Raw genomic sequence first — 14,713 nt, forward strand, 5'->3', positions numbered from 1 at the left:
TAGAAGGGAACCTTGCTGAACAAACATCTTTAGCAGACCTTCTAATTTTTTATCCATAGGATCTTGGAAAGCACAACTATCTTCTATGGGTATAGTGGCGCGCTTGTGTAGAGTAGAAACCGCCCCCTCGACCTTGGGGACTGTCTGCCATCAGTCCTTTCTGGGGTCGACTATAGGAAAACAATTTTATAAATATGGGGGGAGGTACTAAAGGTATACCGGGCCTGTCCCATTCTTTACTAACAATGTACGCCACCCGCTTGGATATAGGAAAAGCTTCGGGGGGCCCCGGGGCCTCTAAGAACTTTTCCATTTTACATAGTGGTTCTGGAATGACCAGATAATCACAATCATCCAAATTGGATAACACCTCCTTAAGCAGAGCGCGGAGATGTTCCAACTTAAATTTAAAAGTAATCACATCAGGTTCAGCTTGTTGAGAAATGTTTCCTGAATCTGAAATTTCTCCCTCAGACAAAACCTCCCTGGCCCCCTCAGACTGGTGTAGGGGCCCTTCAGAAACCATATCATCAGCGTTCTCATGCTCTACAGAATTTTCTAAAACAGAGCAGTCGCGCTTTCGCTGATAAGTGGGCATATTGGCTAAAATGTTTTTGATAGAATTATCCATTACAGCCGTTAAATGTTGCATAGTAAAGAGTATTGGCGCACTAGATGTACTAGGGGCCTCCTGTATGGGCAAGACTGGTGTAGACGAAGGAGGGGATGATGCAGTACCATGCTTACTCCCCTCACTTGAGGAATCATCTTGGGCATCATTTTTACTAAATTTTTTTATGACATAAAATACATATAGTTAAATGAGAAGGAACCTTGGTTTCCCCACAGTCAGAACACAATCTATCTGGTAGTTCAGACATGTTAAACAGGCATAAACTTGATAACAAAGCACAAAAAACGTTTTAAAATAAAACCGTTACTGTCACTTTAAATTTTAAACTAAACACACTTTATTACTGCAATTGCGAAAAAGTATGAAGGAATTGTTCAAAATTCACCAAAATTTCACCACAGTGTCTTAAAGCCTTAAAAGTATTGCACACCAAATTTGGAAGCTTTAACCCTTAAAATAACGGAACCGGAGCCGTTTTTATATTTAACCCCTTTACAGTCCCTGGAATCTGCTTTGCTGAGACCCAACCAAGCCCAAAGGGGAATACGATACCAAATGATGCCTTCAGAAAGACTTTTCTATGTATCAGAGCTCCACACACATGCAGCTGCATGCCATGCTGTCCTCAAAAACAAGTGCGCCATACCGGCGCGAAAATGAGGCTCTGACTATGATTAGGGAAGCCCCTAAAGAATAAGGTGTCTAAAACAGTGCCTGCCGATATAATCATATCAAAATACCCAGAATAAATGATTCCTCAAGGCTAAATATGTGTTAATAATGAATCGATTTAGCCCAGAAAAAGTCTACAGTCCTAATAAGCCCTTGTGAAGCCCTTATTTACTATCTTAATAAACATGGCTTACCGGATCCCATAGGGAAAATGACAGCTTCCAGCATTACATCGTCTTGTTAGAATGTGTCATACCTCAAGCAGTAAGGGACTGCACACTGTTCCCCCAACTGAAGTTAATTGCTCTCAACAGTCCTGTGTGGAACAGCCATGGATTTTAGTTACGGTGCTAAAATCATTTACCTCATACAAACAGAAATCTTCATCTCTTTTCTGTTTCTGAGTAAATAGTACATACCAGCACTATTTTAAAATAACAAACTCTTGATTGAATAATAAAAACTACAGTTAAACACTAAAAAACTCTAAGCCATCTCCGTGGAGATGTTGCCTGTACAACGGCAAAGAGAATGACTGGGGTAGGCGGAGCCTAGGAGGGATCATGTGACCAGCTTTGCTGGGCTCTTTGCCATTTCCTGTTGGGGAAGAGAATATCCCACAAGTAAGGATGACGCCGTGGACCGGACACACCTATGTTGGAGAAATGTCACAAACCAAATGACCCTTAACCGTACACTGAAGCAGAAAATCCTCAATGTCTAACACTAGCACTAACAATAGTCTTAACGGGCAGTGCCAGAAAGAGGCAGGGGGTCAGAGAGGGGTAAAGCCATGTGAGAAACTTACTTTATACATTAAGTCCCCACTCACACTCATCCTTAGGTATCTGTCCCCCACTCACACTCATCCTTAGGTATTAGTCCTCCACTCACACTCATCCTTAGGTACCAGTCCCACAGTCACACTCATCCTTATGTATCAGCCCCCCACTCACACTCATCCTTAGGTATTAGTCCTCCACTCACATTCATCCTTAGGTACCAGTCCCCCAGTCACACTCACCCTTAGGTATCAGTCCCCCAGTCACACTCATACTTAGGTATCAGTTCCCCAGTCACACTCATCTTTGGGGATAAGTCCCCCACTCACACTCATTCTTATGTATCAGTCCCCCACTCACACTCATTCTTATGTATCAGTCCGGCAGTCACACTCATCCTTATGTATCAGTCCGGCAGTCACACTCATCCTTAGGTATAGTCCCCCAGTCGCACTCATCCTTATGTATCAGTCCACCAGTCACACTCATCCGAGGTATCAGCCCCCCAGTCACACTTATCCTTAGGTTTCAGTCCCCCACTCACTCTCATCCTTATGTATGAGTCACACTCACCCTTAGGTATCAGTCCCTCAGTCACACTCATCCTTATGTATCAGCCCCCAAATCACACTCATTCTTAGCTATCAGTCCCCCAGTCACACTCACCCTTAGGTATCAGTCCCCCAGTCACACTCACCCTTAGGTATCAGTCCCTCAGTCACACTGATCCTTAGGTATCAGTCCCCCACTCACACTCAGCCTTATGTATCAGTACCCTGTCACACTCATCCTTAGGTATCAGTCCCCCACTCACACTCATTCTTATGTATCAGTCCGGCAGTCACACTCATCCTTAGGTATCATATTCTTATGTATCAGTCCCCCAGTCACACTCATCCTTATGTATCAGTCCCCTACTCACACTTATTCTTATGTATCAGTCCCCCAGTCACACTCATCTTCATGTATCAGTCCCCCACTCATACTTATTCTTATGTATCAGTCCCCCAGTCACACTTATCTTCATGTATCAGTCCCCCACTCACACTTATTCTTATGTATCAGTCCCCCAGTCACACTCACCCTTAGGTATCAGTCCCCCACTCACACGTATTCTTATGTATCAGTCCCCCAGTCACACTCATCCTCAGGTATCAGTCCCCCAGTCGCACTCATCCTTATGTATCAGTCCCCCACTCACACTCATCCTTAGGTTTCAGTCTCCCACTCACACTCATCCTTATGTATCAGTCCCCCAGTCACACTCACCCCTATGTATCAGTCCCCCAGTCACACTCATCCTTATGTATCAGAACCCCACTCACACTCATCCTTAGGTATATCAGTCCCCCACTCACACTCACCCTTAGGTATCAGTCCCCCAGTCACACTCATTCTTATGTATCAGTCCCCTAGTCACACTCATTCTTAGGTATCAGTCCCCTAGTCCCACTCATCCTTAGTAATCAGTCCCCCAGTCACACTCCGCCAGTCACACCCAACCCATCCTTAGGTATCAGTCCCCCACTCACACTCATTCTTATGTATCAGTCCCCCAGTCACACTCATCCTTATGTATTAGTCCCCCAGTCACACTCATCCTTAAGGAATCAGTCCCCAAATCACACTCCTCCTTGGGGATCAGTACCCCAGTCACACTCATTCTTATGTATCAGTCCCCCAGTCACACTCATCTGAGGTATCAACCCCCCAGTCACACTCATCCTTAGGTTTCAGTCCCCCAGTCACACTCATCCTTATGTATCAGTCCCCCAGTCACACTCATCCTTAGGTATTAGTCCCCCAGTCACACTCATCCTTAGGTATCAGTCCCCCAGTCACACTCACCCTTATGTATCAGTCCCCCACTCACACTCATCCTTAGGTATCTGTCGACCACTCACACTCATCCTTAGGTATTAGTCCCCCACTCACACTCACCCTTATGTATCAGTCCCCCACTCACACTCATTCTTATGTATCAGTCCCCCACTCACACTTATTCTTATGTATCAGTCCCCCACTCACACTCATTCTTATGTATCAGTCCCCCACTCACACTCATTCTTATGTATCAGTCCACCACTCACACTCATCCTTATGTATCAGTCCCCCACTCACACTCATTCTTATGTATCAGTCTCCCACTCACACTCATTCTTATGTATCAGTCCGGCAGTCACACTCATCCTTATGTATCAGTCCACCAGTCACACTCATCCGAGGTATCAGCCCCCCAGTCACACTTATCCTTAGGTTTCAGTCCCCCACTCACTCTCATCCTTATGTATCAGTCACACTCACCCTTAGGTATCAGTCCCTCAGTCACACTCATCCTTATGTATCAGCCCCCCAATCACACTCATTCTTAGCTATCAGTCCCCCAGTCACACTCACCCTTAGGTATCAGTCCCCCAGTCACACTCACCCTTAGGTATCAGTCCCTCAGTCACACTGATCCTTAGGTATCAGTCCCCCACTCACACTCAGCCTTATGTATCAGTACCCTGTCACACTCATCCTTAGGTATCAGTCCCCCACTCACACTCATTCTTATGTATCAGTCCGGCAGTCACACTCATCCTTAGGTATCAGTCCCCCACTCACATTCATTCTTATGTATCAGTCCCCCAGTCACACTCATCCTTATGTATCAGTCCCCTACTCACACTTATTCTTATGTATCAGTCCCCCAGTCACACTCATCTTCATGTATCAGTCCCCCACTCATACTTATTCTTATGTATCAGTCCCCCAGTCACACTTATCTTCATGTATCAGTCCCCCACTCACACTTATTCTTATGTATCAGTCCCCCAGTCACACTCACCCTTAGGTATCAGTCCCCCACTCACACGTATTCTTATGTATCAGTCCCCCAGTCACACTCATCCTCAGGTATCAGTCCCCCAGTCGCACTCATCCTTATGTATCAGTCCGCAAGTCACACTCACCCTTAGATATCATTCCCCCACTCACACTCATCCTTAGGTTTCAGTTTCCCACTCACACTCATCCTTATGTATCAGTCCCCCAGTCACACTCACCCCTATGTATCAGTCCCCCAGTCACACTCATCCTTATGTATTAGTCCCCCAGTCACACTCATCCTTAGGTATCAGTCCCCCAGTCACACTCACCCTTATGTATCAGTCCCCCACTCACACTCATCCTTAGGTATCTGTCGATCACTCACACTCATCCTTAGGTATTAGTCCCCCACTCACACTCACCCTTATGTATCAGTCCCCCACTCACACTCATTCTTATGTATCAGTCCCCCACTCACACTTATTCTTATGTATCAGTCCCCCACTCACACTCATTCTTATGTATCAGTCCCCCACTCACACTCATTCTTATGTATCAGTCCACCACTCACACTCATCCTTATGTATCAGTCCCGCCACTCACACTCATTCTTATGTATCAGTCTCCCACTCACACTCATTCTTATGTATTAGTCCTCCAATCACACTCATCCTTAGGTATTAGTCCCCCAGTCACACTCATTCTTATGTATCAGTCCCCCAGTCACACTCACTCTTAGGTATCAGTCCCCCAGTCACACTCATCCTAAGGTATCAGTCCCCCACTCACACTCAGTCCCCCAGGTACACCCATCTAGCTCTGGGAACAGTTATGCTACACTTATAAGTACGTCACCATTCTAAGACTTAGATTGCAATCAGACACTTATACAACTCAGTAGACCGGGAGGGGAGGAACAGGACTCGCGTGGGCTCTGTCTGTACCATTCTACCTATGCTGTGTGTGTTGGGTCACTAAACCATCTCTTAAGATTTCACTTTCACCTGACACTATAGAATTTGAGATAAATGTGATCCCCAAATATAGCCACTCACAGGGCATATGTAACGCCCTTAAACTACATTCACCCCCCCCTAATATAACTCACAATATTGCTCCCTGTGCTGAATGTACCCTCATTGGGGCCTAATATGAGACAGTAAGGGAAGGAAGCTTAGGAAACGTTATTTTGTCATAAGAGATTCTGCAGATTAACCGCATGCAAGAGCAGAACAGCCTCTCTGTCATCACATAAGTTTAAAACCAGATGAAGTAACCGCTCATAACAAACAGATACACCAGACAGTTGTGTGACATGAATATAAAAACGCAAGCAGCGCCTGCTCACCTCTTTTTTGTTCCGTGTCACACAGTTTGGATCAATGCAGCCCAATGAGAAGTTCGGTAAAACGTGGTTCAAAATTTTAGCTACAAAAACCTGATAAAAATAATAGACAGTGTTTAACACTTGAAGTGTCTAATCCCCTTGTGTTCTAACCCGTATTAGTCGGCAAGTGACCAGTATAAAGGGATAATGGCTTATCTAGCGAGCAAAGTTATATAGTACAGTAACAGAGCAAAGCACTAATACTGCTGTATGAGATGTGTCTGTCAGTCAGTGAGCACTAATACAGCTGTAAGAGGTGTGCCTGTCAGTCAGTGAGCACTAATACAGCTGTATGAGATGTGTCTGTCAGTCAGTGAGCACTAATACAGCTGTATGAGATGTGTCTGTCAGTCAGTGAGCACTAATACAGCTGTATGAGATGTGCCTGTCAGTCAGTGAGCACTAATACAGCTGTATGAGATGTGTCTGTCAGTCAGTGACATGGCCGTCTTTAATATTGATTGGACCCTGGGCAAAAATTTTCTTGGGCCCCCCCCCCACCCCATGCAATTTTGATCTCCACCCCAACATCCAAAAAAACAACTAAATCAATTTTTTATTATTATTATTAGCCCAGCGGTGGATCATCCACTGCTGGGCTAATCATTTAAAAAAAAAAAATGCAATATGTGAAACTGGACTTAAGCAGTGCTAATAAGTAAATAAATATATAATTTCCTCCACTGTGGATTCATTTAATATTCTTTTGAATGTGATTCTGGTGTGAGGTTAGCTGGTTAAAGAGATTTAGGGCAGCCAACAGGAGCAAAGCAAGGTAAAGGAGGAAGCATGGAGGTGCAGACAAATATAAGTTTACTGACTGGAACAGCAGAACTACTATGGGAAGCTGTAAAATCTGAGACAGAGAGAAAATAAAAACTATAAAAATAAACCTTACATTAATGTGTGAAGTATCAGCATGACGCTATACATCAGCCACACCAGCACATGTCGCTTCTTTGCTAGGAACAAGTTCCCTCTCACCCTGAACTAGACAATGCTGCATGGGGAGGGGCGTGTGTGCACTCACTTATTCTTCCCACTGACACCTTTCTACAAAGCACTATTCTCCTAACAAACTTCAGTTAGTTGATCTTAGGGCCACAGCAGAAAGAGCAGGGCTAAGGGGACCAGTAGACTGGATGCTGTCTGTCCAAGGCTGCATGGATATAGTGTGAGATGAGTCACACAGCCTCAAGACTGAAGAGAGCAGTGTATGCAGCTGCACAGATGCTCAAATCCTCATGTGCCTGCCGCTCCAGCTTTCTGCTGCATGCGCCTACAGTCAGCCCTACCCAGAAACAATCCCCACCACCAGAGCAGTTACCTGGTAACAGTGGTAACCCCAATAGGACCTTTTCTGATGTAGTGGAAAATGGCTGGATGCCGAGTTAGGGCTTTGCATTCAGTGCTGTACAGTGCACATCTAAAACAGCACATGGCACTAGCTTGGCATGTCACATGACACCGGCACGGTCTGGCACAGTTTTTTTAAAAATATATAAGCAGAGAACTTTTGACTGTGACAGTATTAGGACTGAATGTGTGTGTTCCCCATGTCACATCAGCAGTCTGGTATGAACAGAGACTGGGCCCAGGGCAGCTGCCCCTTTTGCCCTGTGTTAAAGACGGTCCTGGTCAGTGAGCACTAATACAGCTGTATGAGATGTGTCTGTCAGTCAGTGAGCACTAATACAGCTGTATGAGATGTGTCTGTCAGTCAGTGAGCACTAATACAGCTGTATGAGATGTGTCTGTCAGTCAGTGAGCACTAATACAGCTGTATGAGATGTGTCTGTCAGTCAGTGAGCACTAATACAGCTGTAAGAGGTGTGTCTGTCAGTCAGTGAGCACTAATACAGCTGTAAGATGTGTGCCTGTCAGCCAGTGAGCACTAATACAGCTGTATGAGATGTCTGTCAGCCAGTGAGCACTAATACAGTTGTAAGAGGTGTGTCTGTCAGTCAGTGAGCACTAATACAGCTGTAAGATGTGTGCCTGTCAGCCAGTGAGCACTAATACAACTGTATGAGATGTCTGTCAGCCAGTGAGCACTAATACAGTTGTATGAGGTGTGCCTGTCAGCCAGTGAGCGCTAATACAGCTGTATGAGGTGTGCCTGTCAGCCAGTGAGCAGTAATACAGCTGTATGAGATGTGTCTGTCAGCCAGTGAGCACTAATACAGCTGTATGATGTGTCTGTCAGCCAGTGAGCACTAATAAAGCTGTATGCGATGTGCATGTCAGCCAGTGAGCACTAATACAGCTGTATGAGGTGTGTCTGTCAGCCAATGAGCACTAATACAGCTGTATGAGATGTGTCTGTCAGTCAGTGAGCGCTAATACAGCGGTATGAGATGTGCCTGTCAGCCAGTGAGCACTAATACAGCTGTATGAGATGTGTCTGTTAGCCAGTGAGCACTAATACAGCTGTATGAGATGTGCCTGTCAGTCAGTGAGCACTAATACAGCTGTATGAGATGTGTCTGTCTGTCAGTCAGCACTAATACAGCTGTATGAGATGTGCCTGTCAGCCAGTGAGCACTAATAGAACTGTATGAGATGTGCCTGTCAGCCACTGAGCACTAATAGAACTGTATGAGATGTGCCTGTCAGTCAGTGAGCACTAAATCTAATACAGCTGTATGAGATGTGTCTGTCAGTCAGTGAGCACTAATACAGCTGTATGAGCTATGTCTGTCAGCCAGTGAGCACTAATACAGCTGTATGAGATGTGTCTGTTAGCCAGTGAGCACTAATACAGCTGTATGAGGTGTGCCTGTCAGCCAGTGAGCACTAATACAGCTGTATGAAATGTGTCTGTTAGCCAGTGAGCCCTAATACAGCTGTATGAGGTGTGCCTGTCAGCCAGTGAGCACGAATACAGCTGTATGAGATGTGTCTGTCAGTCAGTGAGCACTAATACAACTGTATAAGATTTGCCTGTCAGCCAGTGAGCACTAATACAGCTGTATGATGTGTCTGTCAGCCAGTGAGCATTAATACAGCTGTATGCGGTGTGCATGTCAGCCAGTGAGCACTAATACAGCTGTATGAGATGTCAGTCAGTCAGCACTAATACAGCTGTATGAGATGTGCCTGTCAGCCAGTGAGCACTAATACAGCTGTATGAGTTGTGTCTGTCAGCCAGTGAGCACTAATACAGCTGTATGAGTTGTGTATGTCAGTCAGTGAGCACTAATACAGCTGTATGAGATGTGCCTGTCAGTCAGTGAGCATTAATACGGCTGTATGATGTGTGTCTTTCAGCCAGTGAGCACTAATACAGCTGTATGAGATGTGCCTGTCAGCCAGTGAGCACTAATACAGCTGTATGAGATGTGCCTGTCAGCCAGTGAGCACTAATACAGCTGTATGAGATGTGCCTGTCAGCCAGTGAGCGCTAATACAGCTAGATGATGTGTCTGTCAGCCAGTGAGCGCTAATACAGCTGTGAGAGGTGTGTCTGTCAGTCAGTGAGCACTAATACAGCTGTATGAGATGTGCCTGTCAGTCAGTGAGCACTAATACAGCTGTATGAGATGTGTCTGTCAGACAGTGAGCGCTAATACAGCTGTAAGAGGTGTGTCTGTCAGTCAGTGAGCGCTAATACAGCTGTAAGAGGTGTGTCTGTCAGTCAGTAAGCAGTAATACAGCTGTATGAGGTGTGTTTGTCAGCCAGTGAGTGCTAATACAGCTATATGAGATGTGTTTGTCAGCCAGTGAGTGCTAATATAGCTGTAAGAGGTGTGTCTGTCAGTCAGTAAGCAGTAATACAGCTATATGAGGTGTGTTTGTCAGCCAGTGAGTGCTAATACAGCTATATGAGGTGTGTTTGTCAGCCAGTGAGTGCTAATACAGCTGTAAGAGGTGTGTCTGTCAGTCAGTAAGCAGTAATACAGCTATATGAGATGTGCCTGTCAGCCAGTGAGCACTAATACAGCTGTATGAGATGTGTGTGTCAGCCAGTGAGCACTAATACAGCTGTATGAGGTGTGCCTGTCAGCCAGTGAGCACTAATACAGCTGTATGAGATGTGTGTGTCAGCCAGTGAGCACTAATACAGCTGTATGAGGTGTGCCTGTCAGCCAGTGAGCGCTAATACAGCTGTATGAGATGTGCCTGTCAGCCAGTGAGCGCTAATACAGCTGTATAAGATGTGCCTGTCAGCCAGTGAGCGCTAATACAGCTGTATGAGATGTGCCTGTCAGCCAGTGAGCACTAATACAGCTGTATTAGATGTGCCTGTCAGCCAGTGAGCGCTAATACAGCTGTATGAGATGTGCCTGTCAGCCAGTGAGTGCTAATACAGCTGTAAGAGGTGTGTCTGTCAGTCAGTAAGCAGTAATACAGCTATATGAGATGTGCCTGTCAGCCAGTGAGCACTAATACAGCTGTATGAGATGTGTGTGTCAGCCAGTGAGCACTAATACAGCTGTATGAGATGTGCCTGTCAGCCAGTGAGCACTAATACAGCTGTATGAGATGTGTGTGTCAGCCAGTGAGCACTAATACAGCTGTATGAGGTGTGCCTGTCAGCCAGTGAGCGCTAATACAGCTGTATGAGATGTGCCTGTCAGCCAGTGAGCGCTAATACAGCTGTATGAGATGTGTCTGTCAGCCAGTGAACACTAATACAGCTGTATGAGATTTGTCTGTCAGTCAGTAGGGCACTAATGCAGCTGTATGAGGTGTGCCTGTCAGCCAGTGAGCACTAATACAGCTGTATGAGATGTGCCTGTCAGTCAGTGAGCACTAATACAGCTGTATGAGGTGTGCCTGTCAGCCAGTGAGCACTAATACAGCTGTATGAGATGTGCCTGTCAGCCATTGAGCGCTAATACAGCTGTATGAGATGTGCCTGTCAGCCAGTGAGCGCTAATACAGCTGTATGAGATGTGCCTGTCAGTCAGTGAGCACTAATACAGCTGTATGAGATGTGCCTGTCAGCCAGTGAGCGCTAATACAGCTGTATGAGATGTGCCTGTCAGTCAGTGAGCACTAATACAGCTGTATGAGATGTGCCTGTCAGCCATTGAGCGCTAATACAGCTGTATGAGATGTGCCTGTCAGCCAGTGAGCGCTAATACAGCTGTATGAGATGTGCCTGTCAGTCAGTGAGCACTAATACAGCTGTATGAGATGTGCCTGTCAGTCAGTGAGCGCTAATACAGCTGTATGAGGTGTGCCTGTCAGCCAGTGAGCGCTAATACAGCTGTATGAGATGTGCCTGTCAGCCAGTGAGCAATAATACAGCTGTATGAGATGTGCCTGTCAGTCAGTAAGCACTAATACAGCTGTATGAGATGTGCCTGTCAGCCAGTGAGCACTAATACAGCTGTATGAGATGTGCCTGTCAGCCAGTGAGCACTAATACAGCTGTATGAGATGTGCCTATCAGCCAGTGAGCACTAATACAACTGTATGAGGTGTGTCTTTCAGCCAGTGAGTACTAATACAGCTGTATGAGATGTGCCTGTCAGCCAGTGAGCGCTAATACAGCTGCATGAGATGTGCCTATCAGCCAGTGAGCACTAATACAGCTGTATGAGGTGTGTCTTTCAGCCAGTGAGTGCTAATACAGCTGTATGATATGTGCCTGTCAGCCAGTGAGCACTAATACAGCTGTATGAGGTGTGCCTATCAGCCAGTGAGCACTAATACAGCTGTATGAGATGTGCCTGTCAGCCAGTGAGCACTAATACAGCTGTATGAGATGTGTGTGTCAGCCAGTGAGCACTAATACAGCTGTATGAGGTGTGCCTGTCAGCCAGTGAGCGCTAATACAGATGTATGAGATGTGCCTGTCAGCCAGTGAGCGCTAATACAGCTGTATGAGATGTGTCTGTCAGTCAGTAAGCGCTAATACAGCTGTATGAGATGTGTCTGTCAGCCAGTGAGCACTAATACAGCTGTATGAGGTGTGCCTGTCAGCCAGTGAGCACTAATACAGCTGTATGAGATGTGCCTGTCAGCCATTGAGCGCTAATACAGCTGTATGAGATGTGCCTGTCAGCCAGTGAGCGCTAATACAGCTGTATGAGATGTGCCTGTCAGTCAGTGAGCACTAATACAGCTGTATGATATGTGCCTGTCAGTCAGTGAGCGCTAATACAGCTGTATGAGGTGTGCCTGTCAGCCAGTGAGCGCTAATACAGCTGTATGAGATGTGCCTGTCAGCCAGTGAGCACTAATACAGCTGTATGAGATGTGCCTGTCAGTCAGTAAGCACTAATACAGCTGTATGAGGTGTGCCTGTCAGCCAGTGAGCACTAATACAGCTGTATTAGATGTGCCTGTCAGCCAGTGAGCACTAATACAGCTGTATGAAATGTGCCTGTCAGCCAGTGAGCACTAATACAGCTGTATGAGATGTGCCTATCAGCCAGTGAGCACTAATACAGCTGTATGAGGTGTGTCTTTCAGCCAGTGAGTGCTAATACAGCTGTATGAGATGTGCCTGTCAGCCAGTGAGCGCTAATACAGCTGTATGAGATGTGCCTATCAGCCAGTGAGCACTAATACAGCTGTATGAGGTGTGTCTTTCAGCCAGTGAGTGCTAATACAGCTGTGAGAGGTGTGTCTGTCAGTCAGTGAGCACTAATACAGCTGTATGAGATGTGTCTGTCAGTCAGTGAGCACTAATACAGCTGTATGAGATGTGCCTATCAGGCAGTGAGCAGTAATACAGCTGTATGAGGTGTGCCTGTCAGCCAGTGAGCACTAATACAGCTGTATGAGGTGTGTCTTTCAGCCAGTGAGCGCTAATACAGCTGTATGAGATGTCTATCAGCCAGTGAGCACTAATACAGCTGTATGAGGTGTGCCTGTCAGCCAGTAAGCACTAATACAGCTGTATGAGATGTGCCTATCAGCCAGTGACCACTAATACAGCTGTATGAGGTGTGTCTTTCAGCCAGTGAGTGCTAATACAGCTGTATGAGATGTGCCTGTCAGTCAGTGAGCACTAATACAGCTGTATGAGATGTGCCTATCAGGCAGTGAGCAGTAATACAGCTGTATGAGGTGTGCCTGTCAGCCAGTGAGTGCTAATACAGCTGTATGAGATGTGCCTGTCAGTCAGTAAGCACTAATACAGCTGTATGAGGTGTGCCTGTCAGCCAGTGAGCACTAATACAGCTGTATGAGATGTGCCTGTCAGCCAGTGAACACTAATACAGCTGTATGAGATTTGTCTGTCAGTCAGTAGGGCACTAATGCAGCTGTATGAGGTGTGCCTGTCAGCCAGTGAGCACTAATACAGCTGTATGAGGTGTGCCTGTCAGTCAGTGAGCACTAATTCAGCTGTATGAGATGTGCCTGTCAGTCAGTGAGCGCTAATACAGCTGTATGAGATGTGTCTGTCAGCCAGTGAGCACTAATACAGCTGTATGAGATGTGCCTGTCCGTCAGTGAGCACTAATACAGCTGTATGAGGTGTGCCTGTCAGGCAGTGAGCACTAATGCAGCTGTATGAGATGTGTCTGTCAGCCAGTGAGAACTAATACAGCTGTATGAGGTGTGCCTGTCAGGCAGTGAGCACTAATGCAGCTGTATGAGGTGTGCCTGTCAGCCAGTGAGCACTAATACAGCTGTATGAGATGTGTCTGTCAGCCAGTGAGCACTAATACAGCTGTATGAGATGTGTCTGTCAGCCAGTGAGCACTAATACAGCTGTATGAGATGTGCCTGTCAGTCAGTGAGCGCTAATACAGCTGTATGAGGTGTGTGTGTCAGTCAGTGAGCACTAATACAGCTGTATGAGATGTGCCTGTCAGTCAGTGAGCGCTAATACAGCTGTATGAGGTGTGTGTGTCAGTCAGTGAGCAATAATACAGCTGCATGAGGTGTGCCTGTCAGTCAGTGAGCAGTAATACAGCTGTATGAGATGTGCCTGTCAGTCAGTGAGCGCTAATACAGCTGTATGAGATGTGCCTGTCAGTCAGTGAGCGCTAATACAGCTATATGAATTTAATGCAACTAAATTTAGCTTATTTGTATCAAGTATAAACTGAATGTAACTAGTGAAAAGTCATTACAAATTAAGTTAAAAAAAACAGCGAGCTTATTGTATATATAGAATGGGAACCAGAGTGAAATAGTCATATCTAAGTCTGTTTACCCTCTGGCCCTGGTGCACGTGAAGACTAATACCCTTCTGTCTCTTTATATATAGAGTGTTGTCTACTGATAACAGCAGAGCTTGGACGTTCTATGCTTAGGAGAGTCACCTTGAATGAAGATGCAGATTCTGGGTTTGGTAAAACCAGCGGTGATATCAGGATCACTCCAGAGAAGTCAGTAGGACGTTCCTTGACCATGAGGATAGATATGGCCCCTCCCTGCAAAAAGCAACAGAACAGCACGATTACCAATATGCACATAGCACAATGAGACCCCCACACACATCACAATCAGCTGCAGCTG

The 14,713-nt window shown here is 45.9% G+C and overlaps 1 protein-coding gene across 3 annotated transcripts in view; it reads right to left on the reverse strand.

The window, feature by feature from the left end:
• MGLL (monoglyceride lipase) overlaps positions 1-14,713 on the reverse strand; it is a 131,967-nt gene that overhangs the window by 33,512 nt on the left and 83,742 nt on the right. For all 3 annotated transcript variants that reach the window (XM_053720827.1, XM_053720826.1, XM_053720825.1), the window contains exons 5-6: positions 14,518-14,628; positions 6,248-6,337 (exon numbers count right to left, since the gene is read on the reverse strand). In XM_053720827.1, the coding sequence (XP_053576802.1) occupies positions 6,248-6,337; positions 14,518-14,628 (201 nt within the window). The remainder of the gene's footprint in view (positions 1-6,247; positions 6,338-14,517; positions 14,629-14,713) is intronic.

This window comes from Bombina bombina, chromosome 7 (assembly GCF_027579735.1).
Source record: "Bombina bombina isolate aBomBom1 chromosome 7, aBomBom1.pri, whole genome shotgun sequence".
Lineage (NCBI taxonomy): Eukaryota > Metazoa > Chordata > Amphibia > Anura > Bombinatoridae > Bombina > Bombina bombina.